A 26,522-nucleotide genomic window follows, 5' to 3' on the forward strand; every position below is an offset into this window, starting at 1 on the left:
ACAGCCATCATTCTATTTTTGTTTTTTTTCTTGCTAGCAGAGCTCCCTCCCCCCGCCCCGACTCCTTTATGGCTGTATAGCCTTATTTTGTATTCTTTCACAGAGTTGGAGTAAAATTGTAAATATCATCTGTTCCTTAAATACTTGCTATGTTGTGGGTCTAGGAACTGACCTGTAAAACCTTGTGGTCCTAGTATTTTCCTGTTGGGAGATTTTCTTTGTTTTCAATAGTTATGGACAGTCAGGTTTTAATTTCTTCTCAATTGAGCTTTGGCAAGTTATATATTTCTAGAAATTTGTGCATTTTACTGAGGTTTTCAATTTCGTTAGCGTAAAGTTGGCTATCGTATTTTATCTTTTTAAGATCTGCTATACTTGTTATCTCTGTTTTTATTCCTAATACAGCTTAACCATGACTTCTATTTTTGGATCAGTCTTGCAAGAGATTATCTTTTTTATCATTATTTCCAAAGAACTGACTTTTGCCTTTGCTGGTCAGTCTCCGTTGTGTGTTTGTGTATATTATTTATTCTGTAAATAGATAAATATGTATATGTAGTACTCTGGATTTTCCAGAGAAACAGAACCAATAAGGGTGTGTGTGTGTTTGTATGAACGCACTCACACGCAGAGCTCTGAGAGAGGGACTGACTGATGGATTTTAAGCAATTGGCTCATGTGATGATGGGAGCTGGCAAGTCTGAAGTATAGAGAGGGTAGGCTGGCAGGCTGGAGATCTAGAGAAGAGCCACTGTTGCAGTTCATGTCCAAAGGAATCTGGTGGCAGAATTCCCTCTTCTTCCAGCGAGATCAGTCTTTTTCTATTAAGGCCTTGCACTGATTAGATGAGGCCCACCTACGTTATGGAGGGCAATCTGCTTTTCTCAAAGTCTACTGATCTAAATGTTAATCTTATCTAAAAAATACCTTCACAGAAACATCAAGAATAATGTTTGACTACTGGGTACCATGGCCTAGCCAAGTTGACACATAAAATTAACCATCACAGTGTATATAGATAAATATGCATTATGTATCTATTTAACTTATTTGAACATCTGTTGTTTATCATTTTCTTCTCTACTTACTTGAATGTATCTGTTCTCTTTCAAAACCCAAACTGAAAAAACTATCAACAACGTATATTTTAAGTTGACTGCTAACTTAATTGTGTTGTGGTTGAAGAGGTCTCTGATACTTATTCTTTGGAATTTATTGATACTTGCTTTATGGCCTTGACTACAACATTGTCAGTATTTACTGATGTTCCGTGTGTTCTCAGAAGGTATGTGCTTTTTTCCAGTTGTCAGGTACAATGTTCTATATTTGTTCATCATCTCTAGCTTTTTTGCATCTTCTCTATCATTACTGATTTTTTTTTTGTCTGCTTGATCTTAGTTTCTTAGAAATGTATATTAAAATTATTCTACTAGATATTGGATTTTGTCTCCTTATAATTCTAGCTGTTTTTCTCTATATTTTTGAAGCTGTATTTTTTATTAGATGATATGCTTTTAGAATTATATCTTCCTGGTGAATGCTTTTATCATCATATAATAACCCTCATCATCTCTAGCAATGCTTTTTGCTTTAAAGAGTATTCTGCCTTAATGTTAATCTGTCTGATCCAACTTTCTTTTGGTTATTATTTTCTTGATATTATCATCTTCCATCCTTTTTCTCCCAACTTTTCAATGTACCTTTGCTTCAGGTGTATCTTTTGCCAGTGGAATATAGATACACTTTTACTTTTTAACTAATTTGACAATATCTGTCTTTTAACTGGCCAGTTTAGTCTGTATACATTTTTGATGATTAATTCATCTGACCATTTGTCAACTATTTTATTTTTTGATTTCTACTTGTCTCACTCTTTCTGTGCTTCCCTCACCTCTCTTTTATTGTTTTAAAACGTAGAATTGTTTGTGGGTTCCTATCCCAGATTCAAGGCCAAGTGTCCTTCTATGGGGTGGGTTTTTCTAGTTTACTGAGAGTATGGCCATTTTGCATCCTGCCTTTATGCAGACGTCTCCACCTGATCTCTCTCTTTGCCCAGGCCTTAAGCTTTGTCTCCTGTCCCCCTCAAGTGGCCCACTGCAGGCCAGGCGTTAGGCCATCAGAATCGGCAGTGGCCTACAGGGCAAACACCAGCCCAATGTTCTCTTAGCCCTGAAGTTCTGTGCTCTGAAGATTTCTTTCAGTTCAGTTGCTTAAAAAAGTGTGTATGCGTGTGTTTGTATTTTTGGGTTTTCTTGGAGGGTTTTCTCTGTACAGCTACTCTGCCACTGCCTGCCCTATTGCTGCTATAATGCTGTCACCTTCCTTGGCTCACAGTCCCCTTCCTCCATCTTCAAAGCCAGCAATGGCAGGTCAAGTCCTCACGTCACGTCTCTCTGAGCAAGTCCTCTGCTTTCCTCTTCTTAAGAGTTCATGTGATTAGTAACCCAGGATAACCTCCTCATCTCAAAATTCTTAACCTTAATCACATCTATAAAGCCCTTTTGCCATGTAAGATAACACATTCATAGATTCCAGGTTTAGGATGTGGACCTCTTTGTAGTGAGGTGTCATTATTCTGTTTACCACAATAATCAATATATAGCATCCCTTTATTCCCCTCCTTAGTTTTAAACCACTTGAGGAACAAAAGGGTCAGACAGAAGGAGACTAAAATATCAGCTTTATCATTAGTTCTGCTGATTAGGAAAGTTAGCGTCACCTGAAGCCACAATCAGGATCCTGAATATACCACCCATCCTACACACACACTTACACCCAAAATTGAACTTAATCCCAAACTACAGAGTTCCACCTTGCTGAGGCAGAGCTGGTCTCAGAAAGCTTCCTTGGAGGACAATGCTTGCATCCAGGGACAGGCAGCTCCGGAGAAAATCCCTTCTTTCAGCTCTGTCATCAGAAGAGGCCTTCCTCCACTCGGGAAAAATTGAGTGAGAGGAGGCAGGTGGAAACCACCCTCCCCTCTCACGGAAATATGGAGACAGGAATAGTACCCCCAATAACAATTCTTGATTTTTTTTTTTTTGAGGAAGATTGGCCCTGAGCTAGCTACTGCCAATCTTCCTCTTTTTGCTGAGGAAGACCGGCCCTGAGCTAACATCTATGCCCATCTTCCTTTACTTTATACATGGGATGCCTACCTCAGCATGGCTTTGCCAAGCGATGCCATGTCCACACCCGGGATCCAAACTGGCGAACCCTGGGCTGCCGAAGCAGAAAGTGCACATTTAACCGCTGTGCCACCAGGCAGGCCCCACAATTCTTGATTTTTGTTGAGACGTCCTGTATGGCCTCCTCAGGCGTCAGTTTTGAAAAAATGCTTTATGTGTGCTTGAACACGACGTGCCATCTCTAGTTGTTTGGGGCGTAGTTCTCTGTATGTTCTTTGTTGCTCTGATATATCATTACTTTATTTTTTATTCCCTGTTTGGGGCTGTTTGATCTGTCATTTCCCAAGGGAGGTGGTCACAGTGTGTTACCTTTTTTACACACTCTGGGATTTGGTTTTGTAAATTCATGCTTAGGATTTGTATATTTAAGTTCATCACTGAGAAGGCCTATAATTTCCGTCTGTAGTACCCAGGACTGCTAAGTTGCACAATCCCAGGGGGCGCCATTCACACTCTGATCTACAAGTTGTACTGGCAGGCTTTCCTGATTGAGTGAGCTATGAGCCTTCCCTCCTTTACTATACTGAACAACTTGTAATTTTTCCACAGAAGCTAATCATCTACAGGGAATGTGTGTGGAATGTGGAATTGAGTCTTCTGGGCAATTTTTGCCTTTGCTCATGCTGGGCCTTAGGAGTTTCACCATTCTGGACCGTTTTTTGAACCTGTGTTGATATAAATTGCAAAGAAATAGAAATTAAAGTCTTTTATGTATACACACATTGCATGTAAAAATAGGCACAGATACACATGCACTCATACACATGTACACACATACACACACCATTTGAACGGTAGGGAAGAATCTCAAGGCTTTAGGTCTGGGAGGGGCCCAAAGAAAGGAAGAGACTTGTCCAAGGCCACAGAGCGATAAAAAGTTAGTGAAAATCTCAGTCTTTCCATCTACCCCTGGCCTGACTTATCCTACATTTATAAATGTGTGTGTGTGTGTGTGTGTGTGTGTGTGTGTGTGTATTGGAATGTGTCCAGGATGGAGAAAGATTGCTCAGCCATTATTTGGAGATTGGGAGTCTTGCTCTGCTTCTGTCTATTTTCTTCCCTGCAATTTGGCTGTGGCCCTTCCTAGTCAATCCTAAATTGGATTTGTAGGAGCCAGAATTGCTGAGCACACATCAAAGTATGGGTCATCGGGCAGTTTCCTAGCTCCCTAGAGTCACGGACTTGTTTGTGGGTTGTGAGCCATGATTCCCTCTATCCTCCACTTTCAGAAAGCAAACCAGCAATCAAACTGTAATTGTTTCCTTCTGTGTGGGTCTCTCATTCCAAAGACTGCCGTGGCAAGTAGGAAATTGGCTCTTAGAAGAATGGAGGGACTGGGAATTAGATGGCAGGCCGGGAGGGTAACCATGGATGTGGTGGCCCTACAGCCCACATTTTCCAGCAGTGGCCTGATTTCAAATATTTTATCCTGTTTGCCTTATAAACAAACCAAATGCCCTAGAAATTCCACCGGCTAAACCATATTTTCTAAAATGTTTCTAATTGCTGAAAGAGGCACAGAAATCCTTTGTCAGACTGTGTTGCCCCAGTTTTGGTTTGAAAAATATATTACTGTACTTATGCAAAGAAGACTTTTTTTAAGAAGTAGGGGTGGGGTTTAGAAAGGCAAAAAGAGTCCTATTTGGAACATATCAAATTAGAAAGAGCTGCCCCAATATCCCAGATCTCTGAGGCAATCTGAGCACTCTTCCTCTTAGCTCTTCATCCAAGCATATGTGCAGACATTCAGTCAGATTCCCCCTCAACATCTGGGCAAGGGGCATGATGCTCAGAACTCGGCTGACTGTGACAGGGACTCTGCCTGCAGAGACTTCACAGCCCATAATGGGTAGAGGAGATGAGGCTGTACATAGTAATTAATACAGGCTAAAGGGAATATAGAGATCTTCCAGTTGGGAGGATCCAGATAGATTCCAATTCACTAGACCGTCACCAGAACTGGCACGGTGTCACCTCCACTGCATTCTGTTGACCAGAGCGTCTCTAGGCTAGCCCAGAATCCGGAACCACTCCATGATGAGAGGAATGGAATGCACATAGAAAGATGGGAGGAAGTTTTGGTGGCCATCTGTGCAGACGGTCCACCACATTAACTTAAAAGAAAGCAGGTTTATTAATCCAAAAGCTGAAGAATGGCATCTCATTGTTTTAGCTAGCGTGTTTTTGGTCACGGGTGAGGCCTGGCTATATTTTCTCAGTTGTGTAAGGGTGGGAGCTTCCATATATCAGTTCCAATGGGCACAGTTATCCACCTCTGACAGGTCTCTTCCTATCATGCCCAGCCCAGGAATAAAGATGAGTTCTGCAAAGTTCACTTTGTAAGTGATTCTGCTGAGACAGAGGTGGTCTTCTAATCCATCCTTTCCCCCTCTTCTTTCATTACCTTTGTTGTTCACCAGTTCCTTGCCCATGGCATCCACCCTTCTCACGAGGTTCCTGCATCTCTCTTGTTCCAGGCACTAAAACAGGTGCAGATATTAGTGATGGTACCTGTGAGCCTGGACTGGCCTCCCCGGCCTCCTACATGAACCCCTTCCCAGTGCTCCATCTCGTCGAGGACTTGAGGCTGGCCCTGGAGATGCTGGACCATCCTCAGGAAAGAGCATCCCTCCTAAGCCAGATCCCAGGCCCCACAGCTGCCTACATAAAGGAGTGGTTCGAGGACAGCTTGGTAAGTAGGCCCATGGCCTGTTTGGGGAACCACTGGGGAATGTAATCATGGAGCCTATGGAATGCCACTGCTGCCTGGGGCTGTTACTTCACAGGCGCACCTTCTAGCCTTTTCTGGCCTCCCATCCTGCTTTGGCCAACCCCCACTAGTGGTCCTTCCCAGCAGGAGGGTGGAGACCAGTCCAGCAACTTAAACTACACAGTCAGCCCGCCTGTGCGCCCAGTCATTCTCTCCTGAGAAGGGGAAATTCTGGGCCACAGAAGAGCAAATATGAAGATTTTTCCCCCAGGATTATATGTATAACATACAACATTGGAGTTTTATATATATATATATATATATATAAAATTTATAATTGGAGCTTGGCTGTACCCCCACTCCTTGTTTGTTACAACAAACTAGAACAAACTAGAACCTTGTCACCTCATTCATTCCTTTACTGCTGCACCTACTCTTTAGACCTCCTTGCTCTAGAAATGCTTCGTGTCTCTAAAGTGGAATGCAAAACTGTAAGATAGTACATTTGTGTTGTTATAAGCCACTAAGGTTGTGGTAATTTGTTAAGGCAGCACTGGGAAACTAATAGAACCAGATGCTGCCCAGAGAGGATGGTGGAGAAGGTTGCTGAATGGGTCTCAGGTGGGTCTGGTAGTTTAGGCTTGAAAACCTGCTCCTCATCTCTTCCCCGGTGAAGACAGCCCTTGGTGGTCCTCTCAGACTTGTGCTGATAACAGACTGAGTCCTCATCTGCCCTTCTGCTCACTTTTAAGCATGATTGGGAGTTGCAGTGGGGGGTCACCTCAGTAGTTTAGTTTTCTCTTTCTCTTTCCCACAGCAGAGAGTTCCTCTTTGCCTCCCTCGCATTCCATCAGGAACTCTCTAGTTGTTACTGTACTTCCAGCTTTACGATGCTGATCCTGGCCTCTCTCCAATCATCTCTGACCTTCTTTGCCCACCTCTCTGGCCAGCTGCAGCTTTCTACAGCCCACTTTACCCCAGGCAGGGACGCTGATCCCTCCTTCCATTCCTGCTCACTCTACTGACTCAGGCTGCAGTGTTTAAAGAAAATTTTATGAAGCCTCAAGAAAATTACAGGTCCATAGTCCCTCAATCTGAAACCATTGGGTCCTGATGGGTTTTAGAACTCAGAACTTACTAAACTTTAGGGAGGTGAGACAGTGCATGTGTATCATATAATATATACCTTCTCTAACAGCTACAGGGTAGGAGACACATTAACATTTTTTTCAGCAAAACTTATGAATATTTGCATGAAGTGAGATAAAGACTATAAATATTCTCCTGCCAGTTCAAGTCAGGTTTTGCTGCCAAATAAGTTAGACACCGACATTATTTTTTAATAAAACGAAAAAAGAAAACTTTTGGTTTTTAGAGCTTTTTTGTGTGTCAGAATTGCAGGTAAAGGATGGTGAACTTATATGAGGAATATTCCAATGCAATAAACAAAACTTAAAACCCAATATTGGATACCGGATGTCACACTCCCGATGTCCATCAGCCGTAATCCCTTTCTGAGAGTCACTTGTTGACTGTCTCTGTCCTGGGCTGGCCTGTCACCATGTGCCTGGGGCCCCTTGGAAACTCCCAGACAGAGCCTTCTCCACTGTTCCCTGAACCTTTTATCAGGCTGCAGAGCAGTTTAACACCTTCTTAATTTAAATGCCTTCTCTCACCTCTGCCCAGGACCTTACCATCACAGAACCAAGAGATTCACTGAAGTATATTCCCCAACAAAAGCCCAATCTGCCCAAAGTACAGAAAACGGCTCACTTTTATTCTTCTCTGTATAGTTTACAATGACTATGGGCTTTTTCTTTGTGTGGATGTGCCTGGGTTTATGTGACCATTTCTTTAATACTGACATTTAAGTTATTTTTAATCTTTCACTAATATATGGCATTACTGCAGAGAATGTCTTTGTCCAGAAATTTGTCTTTATCTCTAGATATGTCCTTAGAATAAAGTCCTAAAAATAGAATTATAGAGTTAAAGTAGGATTAACAGACAGAATACAAGATGCTCAGTTAAATTGAGTTTTAGATAAGTAATGAATAATTTTTATAAGTATGTCTGACGCGGTTGATAAATCTGGCAAATCTAATCCCAAAGTATTAATCTCTTTAAGCCTTTTGATACATTTTTTTCCAAACCACTTTTCAGAAAGATTTTACTCGTTTATATTTTCACTGGCAGGGTTTGAGGTGCATTGTGATCAACAACAATCACTAAGATTAAAAAAAACAGCTTTACTGGGGGCTGGCCCTGTGGCCTAGTGGTTAAGATTCTGCACGCTATGCTTCAGTGGCCTGGGTTCGAGGGTTCGAATCCCAGGCACAGACCTACTCTTCTCATCAGCTGTGCTGTGGCAGCACCCTGATATAAAATAGAGGAAGATTGGCACAGATGTTAGCTCAGGGCTAATCTTCCTCAAGGGAAACAAAAGAGAAAAATTGGCAGCGTATGCTAGCTCAGGGTGAATCTTCTTTACCAAAAGAACCAAAAAACCAGCTTAACTAATTCCATAGGAAAAATGTTTTCTTTTTATCATTTTTGTATTTCCTTGTTTAGTAGGAATGTTAAACATTTTTTTTCATCAGTTTATTAGTACTTATTCTTCAGTATGATCTCTAAACTTTTTTTTTTTTTAAAGATTTTATTTTTTCCTTTTTCTCCCCAAAGCCCCCCGGTACATAGTTGTGTATTCTTCGTTGTGGGTTCTTCTAGTTGTGGCATGTGGGACGCTGCCTCAGCGTGGTCCGATGAGCAGTGCCATGTCCGCGCCCAGGATTCGAACTAACGAAACACTGGGCTGCCTGCTGCGGAGTGCGCGAACTTAACAACTCGGCCACGGGGCCAGCCCCATGATCTCTAAACTTTTGATGTCATACCCCTAACTGAAAAAAAATTCATCCTCCCTATATATATATTCACATACACAGTATTGTCCTCATATATGTAAATTACAAACCATAGTCCCAAATAGAGACTTTTAAAGGACAGGTTAAAAAATAGCTCTAACATTTTCTCCCCATACACCTCAGAGATCACTGTGGGTTCCTTGGGTCTGCCTACCCCACCCTGGGTTATTCACATTCTGTAATTTTTTTCTATTAGGATTGTAGTGCTTTTTAATATATATTTAAATTAGCCCTTTGCTTTATTTGTGGCATTTGTTTTCCTCACTTTGTTTTAAAATGTTGTTTATGGTGCTTCTTGAGATAGGGACTTTGAAAGGATTATAATGAGCTCTATCAGTCTTTTTTGTCTGGGTTTCTTTTTCTTTCATCTCTAGAGAGGCCTTTCCCAACCTCAGATCAAATAATATTCAGCTGTACCTTCCTCCAGTAGGTTTATTGTTTGATTTTGTATCTCATGGTTAACTCGAATTCATCTGCAAGAATTTTTAGTGTGTGGCTTGAAATATGGATCTAACTTTTATAATTTACTGGAAAAAGATTCTTAAAAAATATTTTTGATCCAAAGGCAGTCAACTTGGTTGTTGGTTTTTGCAAGACGCATTGCAGGAAACAGCTTGCCTTCAGATTTGCAGGTCTGTTTGGGGGCTATTTACAATGATTAGGAGAATGCCTTCCTTGGGAGAGATTTTCCCAACAGTTTGTTGCATTCATGAATCTTTTAGAGTAATTATGGCCATCAGCAACCTATGCCTGGTGTACTTTTGAGGGGTCAAAAGTTCATATAAACATTCCAGGATCCCAGGGCTGGAAGTTAAGGTTTTGATTCTGGACAGAGAAGTCTGTGTGTATTTTGGGTCTTGCAGACCTGAAGTCGTTTTACAATCTGGGTGCACTCACATTCCTTAGGAGGTCTTATCTGTATGGAAATAGAATCCAGAGCAGTGAACAAACCGACTGGTATTTTTTAGATTGGCTTTAGATTGGGACTTTTAGTTAGAATCCCTTGCTACTCACATTATAGTCTACCAGCAGCTTTGGCATCCCTTGGTAGCTTGTTTAAAAAATAAAATTTGAAAAAATGAAAAATATGGACCCCCCCCCCCACCCTTCACCCACTGAGCCTTCTATAGGTGATTCATATGCACAATAAAAAGTTTGAGGAGCACTTCTTTGAACCACTGAGACTCACTTGAATTACTTAAAAAATAAGCCAGGTGGCTTAGAGTTGGAACTGACACTAGTAAGAGAGCTTGAGGGATGAGGCAGGCAGTCCTGTGCTTTTTCATTCAAAATACCTGTGTATCCCTCATGTGTTTGAGCTATTCTCCTCTATAGACACTGGTTTTGCCATATACCTCAGAGTTACTGCTATGTCATACATTGGTCTGACATGGTCCAACTCTGCCTTGTGACATATCTGTCAGATTTTTTCTCCAGGAAAGTAACAAACAATAGGAGGTTTATATGTTGCTAACAAGATATCCAGAGGATGGTGGGGGGGTGGGGTCCCAGGGTTAAATCAGTGGCTCTGGGATGACCTCAAGGGCTCTGGCTCGTCCCATCTTTCTGCCCCACCATCCTCAGGGGATTGGTTTTTCCCTAGGTGTGTCACCTAATAGTTGCAAGATGGCTACTGGAGCTCCAGGCAACGTGTCCTTGCACAGATACAACCATGTACAGAGGTAGGACATGTTGGTTTTCTTTCCTTAGGAAGGAAAATCTTTCTCAAAATCCTCCAGCCAACTTCTCGTATGGTCCCAGTGGTCAGCATTTGTTCGCATGTGCATACCCTAGGTGCAAGGGAGGCTGGGAAACCAGTATTGGCACTTTTATTCACCATAATGGGAGGTGGCCTCTGTCAGGAAGGACCCATGATGAAGTGGGGGAAATGAATTACCCTTAGGAAGATAACTCAGAGCAACTGCCACATGTCCTTGAGGTTTGATTCTTGTTGACTGACAAATTCTTTTTGTGTTTTCTCCTTGTGTGTGTGTGTGTGTGTTAACTCAAATTCCTGAAGGAGAGAATCTGATTCACCTAGCTCATAATTTTTGAGCTAAGCCCTCCAGGCCTATGAAGAAATGTTAAGTGCAAAGAAACAGAAATTAAAGACTTTTGATTTATGCACAGCTATGTATCAGCTGCCCTCATGTCAGGTGTCCACCCAAAGGCCAATCAGCTGTGGTGAGAGGGGAGGATCGTTGGTACGAAACAGAATCCTCTCCTGTTGCCGTTCATCAAGGACTTTAGTTCTTCAGGCACAGGTGCTGGCATCTGTGGTAGACACACACGCACACACACACACTCACACACACACACACACACACACACACACACACACACACACGGGCTGCTGGAGAGGCAGCGGTGGGTGTCGGGGAGAGGTTGGTGTTAGAATAGAACAACTAGCAGTCAGGCTAGTTCTGAACCCTCATCTTTAGGTCTTAAATGGAGAGGGAGTTCCTGGTTCCTAGTGCATCATAGTCAGAAAGACTGTAGGCAGCTGTGTTCCTTTACAGTGGGCCTAGTTCCTCCTCTCCTGGGTGCCGGCAAGGCTGGGCACAGAATGGTTGGCAGCAGCAAGGACTCTGCCTAGAGATAGTTATAAACAGACCAAACTCATCCTGTAGACCAAGTAGAGCAGACCTGCCCAGGATTCAGTGGCACTAGGTTGTGAGTGAATTTCCAGGGCTCTGGGCCTAAAACGGGGTCCTGCCTTCCTTGGCCACCAGTAGAATGGGGAAAGGTGGGCTCCAGGCCTGGAAGGATATGTGTGGGTCTCTCTGAGCTGAGGACACCCTCTGGGGCTTCTCTGAGGAAAGCAACAAGGAGCCTCAATTTCCTTGTTCTGGGAGCAGTATCTTACTTGAATTCTGGACCCATCCCCAGAAAGTCTGGTGGAGCACCAGGGAACTCTAGATGAGGTTCTTGTATAGGGAAAGTTTCCTGGAGTTCAAGGCAGACTGGGGCCTTGCCTGCAGAGAAGCATCAGTGAGGCTGTCCTCTGCTGTGGTACAGCAGAACAGTGTGACCCGCGGGATGAAAATTTGGTGCTTTCATGTTTGGCAGTCAGGGCCAAGCTCAGGATCAGTACTCATAGCGGATGGAGCTGAGGCCCAGGCTGGATGGCTGAGGCATCTCTGCTGTGATAGGAATGGAGCCAAGTTCCAGAAAGTGGCAGCCTCCTTCCCCTCCCTCCCTGTGGCTGCCTCCTAGACCTCTGGTGAAGTGTGGAATGATGCCCTCAAGGAGAGAGTGGCAGTGTCTGGTCAAGAACCCCTGAATCCCACCAGATGGTCCTGAAGGCTGGAAAGGAGAAAGATGCTCATCAGTGGCCCTGACAGACAAGAAGGGGCTGGTGGCACTTTGACCACTTCCAGGAATCTGGCTGTCCCTTGAGTGGGGCTTTTTCTTGGCCTGGAAGTGGTGTCACTGCTCCTCCACTCCTGCTTGGCTTGGCTGAGTGGATGCCGGTTGGGTACATCCATGGCTGAGCTGGAGGGTGAAGCCCATAGAGTGGCTAGTCTGCCAGCTTCCAGTGGGCCCTGCAGGGTTGGGGACAGCCAGCTAGTGAGGGGGAGTGGACCCAGTGATGCAGGTCTCTGGGCGATGCCCAAAAGATACCAGAGCCAGCAGAGTCTCCAGATGGAGCAGCTCTCGGTGCTTCTCTAATGGTCTGACACATAGACCCCTCACCTCCTACAAGGCGCCAGTCTGTCCTGCTATTTAGTAGCTTTGGATGTGGGTCAGGGGGCTCCTTGGTGAGGACCTGAGGCTTCAGGGGCTCAGGATGAAGTCCAAGGCAAGGCAGGCAAACTCAGCAGCAGCAGCATGAGGGCAAGTTAGGGCAGAGCCCAGGCTCCAGGGTAGGAGAGGGGTTAGCAGAGAACCTGCAGAGGGGCTGCACTCTGGGCCTCTGTTTGGAAGTTGGGCTCATGGAGCGGCCTTGGCCACCCAGCAGGAACCCGTGCTTTTCTCTGCGAGGTTGCAGGTGTCCTGGTCATTGTGCCTGGGCGGATGGAAGTGCACTGAGCCGGGGTGAGGCAGTGTGGGAGGTAGGAATGAGTTAAAAGGCCAGCGCTCTGCCACTGGTATGTGTGGCTTTGGGTGAACCTCTTCTTCCCTCCTCTGGGACTCAATTTTCTTACTGGAAATGACAGCTGGTTTGACAATCTGTCTGCAAGAGCTGGCCAAGCATTCCAGTCCTGTCATTTGTGTAGGGGCTATTTTGAGCACCCTCCTGGTAGGCACCAGCCTCTGCCTTCCTCAGTCTAGACCTTTAGGTTTCCAAAGTGGAGACAGGTTAGGGAGCCTCTCTAGGTGCAGCTGCCTGTGTCAGGGTTCAGTGGAGGCCGACATCGCAGGAGCAGTGGAATGGGATGTCCTCAATGGGCAGCCTCTGCTGGGCCTGGCTGGGCTGGGAAATGAGGCCCCATCTAGGATATGTGCTCATCTCTGACATCCTACATAGGTTCAGGTGACCTCAGTTACCTTCTTAACTAGTCTCTTAAGAAACAAAGAAAGAGACCCAGGCCCGGGAGGCCCACGGCCACTCCCCTCATCAGTTCAAGCACCTTGTCACATATGGCGGCTTCTTTAGCTCCCAGCTCCTCAGACAAAGTACCTGTGTTCCTGCCAGATTCAGCCTCCACGCTTTCACTCTGGCCAAAGAAGCAAATCTGTTTACCATATTGAAAAGCCAGAGGAGTTGCAAAAAAGGTGGGGAGAGAAAGCTGTTTTATGAATTATAAACTGTGAGCTTGAGTTTCTCTTGCCATGTGATTCGTCTCTGTATCTCCATTCTCCACCCAGGACCTGGAACAAAAGACAGGGCAGGATATGTGCATGTTGAACATATTCCTTTTGAAAAGTTACAGAAAGGGCTTTATAGGAAAATGTTTTTCTCTGGATGTTAGAAGAGAGAAGGGGAAATTTGGTGCTTATTTTTCAAGAAAAAAAAATTGAGCCTATTTGAGCCAATTTCCAGTGTTTTTCACCCTCTCCCTATAGGTGTGAACAGGAATGAGAGCTCAGAATGTCTTAGGTGTCAGAGCTTTCCTTCCTGTGCTTCCCTGCAGATGGACTCATGCCCTGGGTGGGGCTGGGGCTGGGTGGGGTTCTTTGTGTCTGTGCAGTACTGGAAGAAGCCACTAGGTGGGAGCCAGGGACAAATTCTGGGAAGTCTAAATCCAAAGGGAGAAGGTATGGGCTTTAGAGGAGAAAAATAGCTTTATTTAATTTAATTGGAAAGATGACATAAACACCTCCCACTAGTGAAGCTGCTAGACAGTATACCTGGGTCAGCTGGCAAAGAGAGTTCTTTCCCATTTTTCTTGGAACCCACTGGACAAAGGCTAGGCCTGGAGGCCCCACTGTTTCTGGTCAGGGAGGAAGACCAGAGGGCTGAGGGCTGGTTCTGGGAGCAAGGCCTGGTGTTCTGTTGTCAAAGGTGAGAAGACCTCCCCCAACCCCTTAATTCTAGTGCCTTTCGAGGGATGATATTAGGACGGCTCCCTCCTTCCAGGAGGCGTTTCTTGACCCCCCAACCCCCAGTCCTAGCTGCCAGGCCCTGCCCTAGAGAAGCCTCCTGTACTTTGGGAGATTTTGAATACATTTTTCCTGACACAGCATCCAAGATTGGGGGCCTTTAGCTACTGTAAACTTAGCAGTTTTAATTTTCCTGGATTTTGGCTTTCCCCCACCCCCCACAGTAAATTGTACCCTACTAAGATCTAGAGATCTGGCTCCTTTCAGACCTGACTTGAGACTATTTCAGTCCCTAAGAACCAATGTTTATAAATGACCAAGAATGTGCAAACACTGGTGAATGAGCAAATAAATCCTTCCCCACTAAATTTCCTGCTCAGGCCCAGGGGACATGGGGGTGATGTTGCCAGGTTAGCATAACTTGAGGTCTGAGCATGTAGACACCCACCCACTCTCCACCCGCAATGAAGGCCTGCCAGAGCCACACCACCAGGAGCCTTCTGCCCTTTCAGGCACCCGCTAGTAGGTAGGCAGGCTCCAGAGGATTCATGCTTCCAGGCAAACTTGCTCAGTACCCTTGTGCTTCAAGAAACTTCTGAAAGTGGTTTCCTAACCTCTTACTACTCAAATGTGGTCCTGAGACCAGCAGAATGAGCATCACCAGGGATCTTATTAGTGATGCCCAATTTCAGGCCCCATTCCCAACCTGCTGGGTCAGAATCTGCATTTTTACAAGAGTGTCTTCCAGCCCAGGAGATTCATTATAGATGGGGAAGCATTGTCCTAACCCAGGGGTCAGCAATCTATGGGCTGTGTTTGGCCTGCTGCCTATTTCTTATGCCCCATGAGCTAAGAATGATTTTTATGTTTATCAATGATTGATGAGAAATCACAAGAAGAATACTGTGTGATGTGAAAATGATATAAAATTCTAATTTCAGTGTCCACAAATAAAGTGTTACTGGAACACAGTCACGCTCATTCATTTACGTGTTGGGTGTGGCTGCTTTTGCAGAGTTGAGAGTATGACAGAGACCATGTGGCCCACAAAGCGTAAAACATTTGCCATCGAGGCCTTTACAGGACAAGACTGCTGACTCTTGTTCTAGCCCATTTTGGAGGTGGGTTCTTGTGCTTATGCACCATGGGGACTTGGGCTGTGGGGGCCAGGATGCCTTTTCTCAAGTGGGTCTTGCTTGCCAGCCCAGAGTAGCAGTGTCCTCAGGCTGGGCTCTTCCCTTCCCAGCACCGCGCCCAGAGGCAGACCCACTGCACAGTGCAGCTGTTGAAGGACACAAGCCTGTATCTCACTTACCAGGGGTGTCCTGGCTCTTTTCACTGTGGCTCAGAGGCCAGGGCTCAGGATGCAGGTGATAGGTTGGTAGAATGGCATGTGACCCACCAGACACCTCTCAGTCCACAGTTTGGCCCTATTAGATGCTGCTGATCCTGGCAGCCAGCAAGAGGAGCAAAACCCTTTTTGCTTGGGAACCCCACTCCCAGTCATTCCCACACATACATGGGATTCCAGCCAGGTGGGTGACTCTCCTGGGTTTCCCTTCTAGGCCCTGGGATGAGGAGGAGGGCAAGCTGCATGACTTCCCCTGTCCAAACTCTCCCATTGTGGCCTCTTAGCTGCATTTTGACCCCCCAAATGCTGAGTCTCCCAGTCTCCTGCCCTTTGCCCTCAGCTGGCGGCCTCATATTCCAGATAGTAATGACTTAAGTCTGGTTGCCGGTGAGTGGGCTGCTTTGGGGTAGGCCCCGAGGGCTGTCAGAGTGGCTGTAATGACCCCTGGTTGTCTACCCTGTGTGGTTCTTGGGGACTTCTCTCTTCAGCCATGGATCCAGGGAATCCCTGAGACTCTACCTTATGGGGGCAGTATGATGGAGGCAGGAACCCCCCCCACCCTCTGCCTTAATAAGGGCAGCCTAAACCTTTCAGAGAAACTGCTTAGGCCAGATAAAACCCAGGCTTCTAATCTTTTGGGAGTTATGGATCATTTTGATAATCTGATAAAAACTTGCTGAGAGAAATAGTGATTTTATACATACAAATAGTACTTTGTATATATTTTATGAACATATTCAGAGGCCTATATGATCCCCTGAAGCCCATCTGTGGACCACTGTGAGGTGCCCCTGGCTGGCTGACCTTCTGAGTGGGGTGGCATAGTCATCAGTTTGCCTCGCCAGCATGGTGATGGAGCTGCCTGGGCCAGCTGCCCCCTGGGGGTTAGCGAGTGAAAAGATGCCTGTTGCTCCTGTCTCTGTCGCGTCTCACTTAGCCCACCAGCCACTCACACATGCCCTGCTCCTGGGTCTTTTGGAGTGTTATTTTGTGGATTTTTGAGTTGAATTACAATATAAATAAAATGTACTTTGGTATTTTTTTAAAAAAAGGGCTGAGGTAAGAATTGCTACTTGAGGATACTATAAAAATATGTCAAGAATTTGGCTGCAACTTGGCCAGATTCCTCCCTCCCTCCTTCCTCTCTCCCTCCTCTCCTCCCTCTCCTGCCCAGTCGTCCTGCAGGAGTTGAGCTAATAGATGAAATTGGCCTTGTCCTTTCCTCTTTGAGTCGAGCATCTTTACTCTGGGGAAACAGGCCTTCAAGACTCATTTTCTCCAAGTAGAATTTTGGTCTTGTCTTGCCAGTCTTACCATTTGAGCCTCATTCTTTCATTCAGAGAATGTTTAAGTTCTTACTATGTGCCAAGAATTGTGCTAGGCATGGAAGTTAGGGCAGTGAATCAGGGCTCAGATGCAGTCCTCCAGTCTGGTGCAGAGGACAGACATGGAAACAGCTGTGGTTCAGTACAACAGGGAGGGGGCGAAGTGGAGAGGAACGTGGGTGCTGGGGAGGAGTAAGAGGAGGGTCTGCCCCTGAGCTGCTCCCCATGGGCAGGTAGGAGTTAGCAAGGCTGAGAAGCAGCCATGTTGATGCCTTGTCACCTCTTTCCTTCTCTAGCACTGGAACCTACCAGAGGGTACTGAGCCCCCTCCAAGGGGAGCAGTGGCTGGGACTGTGCCCCACCTCTCCCAGTCCAGCTCCCAAGTCAGCTCTCCTGCCTCTTCTCCCTGGAGCCCCAGAAACACCTTTACCACATACCACGTGGTAATTCTTTGTTTGCCTGGGACAGGAAGTCAGTTTCATTTGCCTTGGATGTTGGGCAAATGTGTATTGACCGAATGAATTCTTCATTTGACTTTCCCAGGCTTTTAGACAGAAGAAACTAAAAAGGCCCACCTACTCCTGCAACCTCAGAGGTATTCTCCGTGAACATATCCTATCATAGTTCTGGGGAGGGAACCCTGGCTGGGTGGAGCTGGGCCAGAGGTGGGAAGAAGGGTCTAGAGCTCAGGGCATGTGCAACAGAGCTTGCGGTTCCTTTCTGGCCTCTGATCTGGGTGTGTCTCTGGGAATTTACTCCTCCTTTCATGCCAGCTGTTAGCCGGAGCTCTCCTCCTGCTGCCTCTGTGATCTCTGTGGGCTAGCCAGGCCAGCCTGTCAGGGACTGTGCTGCCAGACGTGTTTCTGCTGTCTCTCGGCCGGCCATACTTCTGGGCCATGGTGGTAGATGTTGATGCCTTGCCGAGGGGTATGCTGACAGCCTTCTCTTCAGGCTGGGAGTTCCTGGTGACCCCCAAGGGCACTGGGAAGGCCCACACAATCACAAGATGTGCGTCTGCAAGTCATTTATGGCAGCAGAGCTCAGAACCCTTGCATGTAACCACAGTTCCCACTGCGCCCACATCAAAGATCGCTTTCATAATCACTCATAGCCAAAGGCCGCATGTTAAGGGCTGGGCAAGGGAGAAACACTGTTTTTAGGGGAGCTCACAAAAGAGGTAGGGGGCAGCATCTGGGAAGTGCTGGTGAGGCCACCCTGGAAAGCCCGCATGTGACCTGCCAAAAGGAAAACAGACACAGCTCCCTGTCTGCCAGCTACTGCCTTCCCAAGGCTCCTGCTTGGAGCTCTCCTTAAGTCTCAGGGACACACACACATGAAGTGGCCGTACCCTTTCCCTCTTCCTGGCTTGTGAAGCAGCTGGTCTGGAGTAGGGGACAGCCAGCGAGGCAGGTCTGGGACTTGATAGAAGCTGTACCCCATCACGGCACAGAGTGCGGCCCCAGGAAGCCCTGTGGTGGTGGCTTACAGCAGCTCTGAGCCAGACTCCCCCTTGTGGGCGAGTGGCAGAGGTCTCCGAGGTTGCGGCAGTCTGTCTCTGGGGATAATGCCACCAGCGCCAAGGACGACAAACCCCCAGCAGTGACAAGAACCCAGACTGGAGCTGGTTCCGAGTCTGTTCCGTTTTGGAAACAACAGGCTTTCCTCAGGGCACAGCCTGACGCCGGCCTGGAAAAGGGGTAGGCGTGGGCTTCGGGGTGGGGGTCAGGCTATGTGTGGGAACCAGCGGCTCCTCCAAGAGCAGCGCTTATTTTTAGTCTTCTCCCCAGTCCCAAATAAACTGAGAGCAGCTGGGAGCCTGTGAGTAAATGCAGAATGGAGCAGAGACAGGAAATCGGGGTCTCTTGGTAATGAGTTCCAGCCACTCCAGAAAGGGGAAGCCAGACGAGGAATTTTCTTCAAGACTGTTTCCCTCTGGCAGCCTCTGGTATTATCACCGAAAAGAATGTTCCTCTGTGTGTGTGTGTGTGTGTGTGTGTGTGTGTGGTGTGTTTACAACTCCTGTCCAAGTCTCTTTTTTTCCTACCTTTTTGCTGGGTCTGATTGCTCCGCAGACTCTGAATCCCAGAGCTGGTGCCCGTGTGTGCCTGTGGGGGCGGTGGGGGAGGATACTGGAGCAGCACAGGCTGGTCTGAGCTGCTGTGTATCTGAAACTGTTTAGGGAAAGGCTGAAGGACGCAGGCCAGGGAAGTGGGGAAATTTGAACACAGCTTGACGTTCTGAGGCGGAGGGGGCAGAGGCAAGGAAGAGGAGAGAGTTTGGTCTCGAGCCAGAAAAAGGGCTTTTTCAACCAAGGAATCTAACTGCTGACATGGGTGCCCAGCATGGATGGGGACATTGACGTTTACAAGCATTTTGCGTGGCTGAAGAGGGTAAGTGACTGGCTGCTTTGTCTGGGTCTCCGTGGAGATGAGTGAGGGGTGAGACACTTTGTGGGGAGGTGACGTGGGGGGAGGTATTTGTCCGGCAAAGCCCTGTTGTGGCCAAGTTCTCCATGAGAATCTAATTATAGACACTGGGGAGAAAACAGTCAGCTGTCTTTGTTTCTCCTCTGATATTCTGCTGAATGAGCCTCTGTACAGAAAGGCAAGAATGGAGTGAGGAAAGTTAGTTATTTTAGCTTTGGCACTTAAACCGTTGGAGGCTCCAAGCACCGTGACCAGAACAAGGTGTCCCCTGCTTTTCAATTTGAGGACACAGAGAGGAAGCTGCTGCCATTCAAATGCACTGAATTCGGAAGTTGTTGAGCTGATTCTCTGTCCTGATGTTATCCAGTGTGGACAGTGGTTGGCTGTCAGCTGAAAGAGCTTCTGTCTCCAGGGGAAGGCTCTCGGGGAGTTCTCTTCTGAAGGCTCTGAGGCTGGGGGTTTAGGTTGCAAGTTCCTCGTGCCCCTTTAGGGGATGAGCATGAGCGTGTGGTGTGAGCAAGCGATGAAAGCATGTTGGGCTCTGGAGTAGCATCTGTACCCACAGAACTCAGGCTCCTTCCTCTTCTGTGACCGTCTTTAAACTGGCTCTGATGGGTCTCCATCTATTTTCACACTGAGGCTGAATGTTTTTCAGAGGCAGGAAGGGCACAAGCAGCTGACAGATAAGAGGTTTGACATTGTAACTGGGGAAGAACAAGAGAGACAGGAAGTGTCCAGCTCTGGACGTCCCCAACCGCGATAACCAAACACTGGGCCTGCTGGCTTTTGTGTGTGCCCTGTGCAGCGCTCATTCAGCAAGTATTTATTGAGTTCTGGGTACTAGGTGTCCAGTGGTGAGCAAAGTAGAACCAGTGTCTGCTCTTGGGCATCTCCCATCTATTGCAGGAGATGAAGGTTAAACAGTCCCAGTAAATAGACTCGAAATTACAAATTGCTAAGTGCAGAGAGGAAGAACGGAAGGCCCACGAGGGCTATTGAAGATTGAGAAGGAGCGGTCAGGGAGCATTCTTTGAGGAAGTAACACTTGACTGAAATCTGAAAGAGAAGTAGGAGTGAGTGAGGTGAAGAACATTCCAGACAAAGGGGATAGTATGTGCAAAGGTCCTAAAGCAACAGGGAGCCATGCAGTTTCAAGACTAAGAGAATGCCAGTGTGGCTGAGCTCAGTGACGGAGGGGAGACGCAGGCGGATGCCAGATCACACAGGACAGCAAAGGCTGTGGTAAAGGGTTTCTGGGAATGTGGTTTGTATAAGGGGGACTTGTAGCAGGGAAGTGACATGGGATATGTTGGGAGATCCAATTTGTATTTTAAGAAAATTACTGTAGCTGTGATGTGGTGTGTGGGAAGCTGTGTTGTAAAAAGTGAGGCAGCTGAACAAAGGTAGAGAGGTTGAGGGCTTGTCGGGATCAACTAGCACAAACTCCTCCTTTAACAAAGCCCGGGAGAGGCTAAGAAGCTCATGGTTATTAGTCTTACAGCTATTAGCGGTGCAGCCTGATCTTGAACCTGTTCTCTCTCTCCCAGTCCAGTTCTCTTTCCTCATATCTTCTGCCAAATAGGTAGGCAATTATTGGTTTAGAACCCAGCAGAAATCCTGTCTGTGCTCAGCCCCTGCTCAGCTTTGGAATGGGGCATCGCAGCTCCGAGACAGCACGCTGAGGTGACCAGACATTCTGGCAGAAGTTTCCATCCATCATCTTAAGCGTTTAAAAAGTTTCATTGAGGAGATACTGTGGGGATATAGGTAAGAACTGCGTTTCCCATCACTTAGTCTTAATTTTCCTGTATCCAAAATGAAGCTTTTTAACGAGGTGGTCTTCCAGCTGAGATGTGCCTGGGATCGTTTGTGCCGTGTCCCAGCCACTGGGGCAAATGTAACTCTGTACCTTGTGCAGAAGTTCTGTCTGTGCGGGGACTGACTCTGCCTGTGATGCAATGTAAGAAGGCTCTTTCTGTCCCAAGACCCAGGCTGTGAGCTCTGGCTCCTTTGGACAGTTGGAAGTCTGCTGAGGGAAGCTCTGAGCAAGGAGACTTCAGACCCCGCCCCCCCCCCACCCCCCTCCAGGATGAGTCATAGCAAAACAAATATTTTTCTTCTACTTTTAGAATTTTAAGGAGCATTAAAAGAAAACAAAGCACAAAGTATCAGATATGTCCTAGGCAGTATAATCAGAATCTTTCCTATTCTCTGCCCGAAACACTCCTGCCAGATTCTTCTTTTTAAAATCTTCTTCAAAAAAGAAATCCCTTTTCTCTTGCGACCCTGATCATAAGCCCCCAGCCCCTGCCCTTAGTCTGGAAGATAAAACCCAGGCTCTTCCACCTGCCGGCCTTTGAGACCTTTTGCAACCCCCTGAACACTTAGCTGTTTAATTTCATCGTTTACTCATTTATATCTACTTTGACCTCCCAAGTATACCCCCTCCCTTTTCTGAGCTTGTTCCCCAATGTCCTCCTTCTCCCTAATTCCCACCCACTCAGCTGACTCCATCAAGGCCCTCCTTTCTCCAGTCGTCATCTCTGTAGTGGGCTCCTGCAGCCTGGGTCTTCAGGATTTCCTGTCCACCCCGCTCACCCACCCCTTCTCAAATGCTTCCTCAAGCCAAGGTGGCCTAGAGAGCAGGTTTCTCTCAGCCCAGGCTTGTGAAAGTGGAATCACTGTCTCCTTCATTTTCCCGGGCAGGGGTGGTTCTAGAAGAAGAGGTGCCTGGATGAGGTGTGACCTGGCACACAGGCCAGGAGCCTTTACCCTTTGACTGGTCCAAGAGGGCAATGCCTCAGAGCAAGACAGAGTCTTTGAATTTGGGGGCAATGAGGGCGATGCCTATAGCCAAGGAGGCACAGAGCTAGAGGGGAAGCATTTGCACAGAAAAGAGACCTTGTTCTGTGGCCTTTGGGAGATTGGATACTATGTGCTATTATAATTAAGAACATGCAGTTTGAGATAAGGCCAGGGTTGGAATCTTGGTTTTGCCGCACTTACTAGCTATGTGATCTTAGGTAGATTACCTCAAACCCTGGACTTCTTCGTCTGTAAAATAAGGAATAATGGTGCCTGCCACATATAGGTTTTGTGAGGATCAAGTAAGACGATGTATGTAAAATGCTTAGTGTAGTACCACACACACAGGGAACATTCAGTGAATGTTAACTGCTACTGGCCATTACAGGAAGGGAAAATTGAAAAGGAACAGGTGGGACCAGTTTGGTTTTCTCCTAGCAATGCATCTCAGGCCATTCATTCCTTCACCTCTAGGCCCCTTTCCATGTTCTAGGTCAAGGTCTCAAACCAAAGATCTAGAAGAGGCAGCTGTGACCTGGTCCACCGTGAGTAACCAGAGGCTCCTGTGGCTGCTGGTTCTGGCCAGCTTGGCTGTGGCTAAGAGTGAAGGCTGACCAGGGCTGGTCCTCCAGCTCCTTCCCCAACAGACAAAGCCCAGGGACAAGGTAATCTTCTGTCACAGACATCCAGAAGGTCTTTGCCTCTCAGCTGTTTGGTTCCTGACTAACTCACAAACAGCTCACCCCTGCCCTGCTTTGAGATCAGTGGATCCAACCCACATGGTCGGGAAAGAGTCTCTAAAAATAGTTCCAGGCAGGGTCTGTGGGGCCCACCCATGCCCTCCGAGCTGGAGTTTATTTTCTCAGGAACAGAAATCCCAGCACTGTCAGCATCTTCACACTACTGCTGGCTTCTAGCACTCTCAGTGTTTAAGCCAAATTGCAACCCAAAGTCACAGAGAAAATAGAATCACCATGGATCCTCCATGCAATTGGCTTGGGTTCTGCAGTAGAATGTGAAATTAACTCAAGCTGCTAATGTGAGACTTTATTCTGTGTCATCTGGTGCTCAAATGGTTGGTCCAGTAGGTTGGCCACTTGGGCCAGAAGAGCTGCAATGACAAATAGACACACAGGCATCCCAGCTACAGATATTGACTTGCCTTGCCTTCAAGTCGGACTGCAGTGAAAGCTAGAGAAGTAGGCAGCAGCTTCTGTGAAAGCTGTTCCTGCTGGCTTAGAGCACAAATCCTGGATCCAACTCCCTGGGTTCATATCAAGCTCCATGTGACCTTGGACAATTGATTTAACCTCCCTGGAGTTCAATTTCCTTGACTATAAAATATGGATAAATAATTCAATATATGTAAAGTGCTTAGAAAATGCACCATAAGTGTTAGTTATGTTAGTGTTAGTTAGTGTTATGATGACCTCGACCACAACTAACAGCCTCTGGTTACTTGAGAGCCATGTGCCCAACCTTGGATTCTGGGCAGAGAGATTTTTTAAGACCACGAGGAGAATGACAGTGGGTATGGTTACTCAAGGCTTTTAGCTGTCCGTAATTTCCTATAGGTAACTCCCGTTTTTAGCCAATGCACTCAACATGCCCACCCATCATATTCCCCATTATAATTTAGGAAGTAGAATTTTGTCATCTCTGACCTCTAGCACCTGTGACTCCTGTCTGCCAGCTCCTTGGAGAGGTCTTCAGGCCTCTTTCCCAGCAGGGTTTAACAAAGTGGCATTATACCAGGGTCATTTGCTGACCAGGTTGTGGATCCTCCAGAGCAGCACAGCCGTTGGTAGTTCTGAGGGCTGGCAACAGTGCTTGGGGATCCCTTGACTCGTCCCTGCATTCTTTCCTCTCCCATTCTCTGTAGCAGCTCTTTCACACCTTTCCATTTGTCCCCAGACTTACATCCCTCTCAACTATTGTCACTGCCTACTTCATTGAAAAAAAATAGCCACAAATAGATGAATCCCTCATCTTCCCTCCCCTTCACCACAAAATGTAACTGTTCATAGCCATCATTTTTCAACTTCCTTCTGTTTCATGGGCCAGGATCCTTTCTCTTGGCCAAGGCTATCCCAGTATCCTGTCCTCCTGACCCCATCCTCTTCCACCTCCTCTTGTTCCTCTGTTTCTTCTGTCAACTCTGCCCTGCCCACTTCTCCCTTGTCTTTGGCAGAAAATACTTCTTCTCAATTCCTAGGAAAAAACAAATCAAAACTATCTTTGATCCTGTACTTGCCTCTCCATGCTGCCTTATAACTTACCTTCCTTTCACCATCAGGAATCTTGAAAGAGCAGGCTAAAAACTTACCATCTCTACTCCTTCCTAGTCACTCCCAAACCTGCTGCATGCTGGCTTTGTCCCTAAAGGGCAGCTTTCAAATTCATTCTATAATGTTGTTCTTACTGCCTCTAGTTCCCAAGCAACCTTTCCCGTCCATTTTTGTTGGAATTCATTCCCATTTGGGAATCTTGTAGGGTTAATGGCACTGTTGTGACCATAGGACCAGCTCCTCCTTTTGGCCCTCACCTAATCCCATATTTTCCACCTATGAATCTTTCTCTCATCCCTATTTGATTGTTGACTCCTCAGAGAGACGGTCTAGGCAGTCCAAGAGAAACTGGTCAGTTTACTTCTGATGCCTTCAGGTGAACTAAAACAGTCTCAGCTCCCCCTCCACCCTCAACCCCAGCACCTGATGCTGCCCCTCTGTCTCCGAAGGTGTTTTTAACAATAATGAGTCAATGTGTCTATTGAAGTTGGCAAGATGAGGAAAAAGCATCCCTCAAAGAGCCTCCTGCTTTTACTCTCCTCCTGGCTTTAATATCATCCTTTCACAAGCTACCAGCACACTTCAAATACCTACTTCTCCTATAGCCCAGGGCTGTAGGTCCCTTATGCATCCAGCCACCTGATCAAGAGAATTTAGCAGGGACAAAGGTTATCCAAGGCTGTAATTTTGGAGCAAGATCTTGGTAAATCAAATGCATTTCTCTCACTTCAAATCCTGCTCCCCAGGGTGATGACTCAGGAGCCCTCATGTGCATCACACCAGCTCCTCGGTTGGAGAGCTTATAGATAGACTGTCTTCAAGGTATCCTTTATTTTCTGTGTTAGTTCTAGGAAATCAGAATGTCTGAAGGATAGTGATGTGGCTTCATGGATAGACTATCTGTATTGGGAAGACTCGTTCCAAAGATGCTATTCCCCCCTTCTCCTGGGGGAATACTTTCATAGCTTTCAAGACTCAATCATTCAAGTGGTGACTCTACTAAAAAGCTTCTCCTCTCCCTTTATGGTGTAGTCCGTTTGTCCCTCCCCTATGCCACTGCTGCTGGCTTATATACAATTCTATGACAATGCATATCACATCTCATTGTAAGACTGCAGAGCTTTTTGAGAGCAGGGACTAAATCATTCACTTAGCACAGAGAGTGGTACCTAGTAGGTGTTCAAGAATTGAGTCATTGAATAGATGAATGAAGTGTGATTACATGAACACTGTTCAACTAAGCTGTTTCATTTGCTATTTATGAACTTTGCTTTGCTCTTCCCTAAAGGTGGACATTTAGATAATTTGATAATGGCAACCTCACTTCCCCTTATATATACTTGAAACCAAGAGGTGGAGGGCAAAAGGAGGTCAAGGTCAGGATAGGATCTCTTGTTGGACTCCTGGTAGCTAAGGATCTGATTGCACTCTACTCTGCATTTGGAAGAAACTTCTTTAACTCTGTGCCAAAAATAGTAGATTAGCTTGACTATTCCTCTCCTAGAAAAAGTGGAACTGGTTCCGGGAACAACTGGTTTTATAATAACTGCTGGAAAGCCCTTAAACTCCTTAACCAAAGAATCTAGTGAAGGTTTTTCTATTTATAAGCACTCCTACTGCTTGGTCCTCTTATTTTTAAGGTCTACATTTTCTAGGTTTCTAAAAAGCTTGGTATGTGAGTGGCGCTTTTGAACTTAAAGTATAATCTTAGTGACTTTGACATCTCCCCTGTGCCCGGAAGCCATGGCTCACTTGAAATTGGTTTTTTGGATTTGATAAGATCCCTTGACCAGGCAGCCTGGAAATACTACATATTTTCTTTTGTTTTCTTTTTTAGCTGAAACACATGTCATCTATGTTTTTAGTGACTAAAGAAGAGGGAACCATCACAAGACTTATTCAGGGCCAAGGCTTATCCACTGTGTTGTGTTCAAAATCTCAGTGTATTTACAGGCGAGGAGCCATCATATAATTTAACATGATCTGATCAGTTGGGACAGTGTTTATACTGTGGCCAAGAT

General features: G+C 46.3%; 1 protein-coding gene across 39 annotated transcripts in view; it reads left to right on the plus strand.

The window, feature by feature from the left end:
- The window catches only part of PPFIBP2 (PPFIA binding protein 2), a 147,587-nt gene that overhangs the window by 37,942 nt on the left and 83,123 nt on the right, over positions 1-26,522 (plus strand). For 28 of the 39 annotated variants that reach the window (XR_011495869.1, XR_011495870.1, XM_070490964.1 and 25 more), the window contains one exon: positions 5,666-5,880. Coding sequence is in view for 29 of the 39 variants with exons in the window: in XM_070490964.1 (XP_070347065.1) it covers positions 5,666-5,880 (215 nt within the window). In the remaining 10 variants the exon portion in view is untranslated. Of the gene's footprint in view, positions 1-5,665; positions 5,881-10,422; positions 10,502-18,508; positions 18,680-18,782; positions 18,928-18,959; positions 19,373-21,064; positions 21,176-22,706; positions 22,879-26,522 lie in introns of those variants that run through there. The other 11 variants (XM_070490985.1, XM_070490992.1, XM_070490984.1 and 8 more) reach the window with 9 other exon arrangements.

Source organism: Equus asinus, chromosome 20 (assembly GCF_041296235.1).
Source record: "Equus asinus isolate D_3611 breed Donkey chromosome 20, EquAss-T2T_v2, whole genome shotgun sequence".
NCBI classification, from domain to species: Eukaryota; Metazoa; Chordata; class Mammalia; order Perissodactyla; family Equidae; genus Equus; species Equus asinus.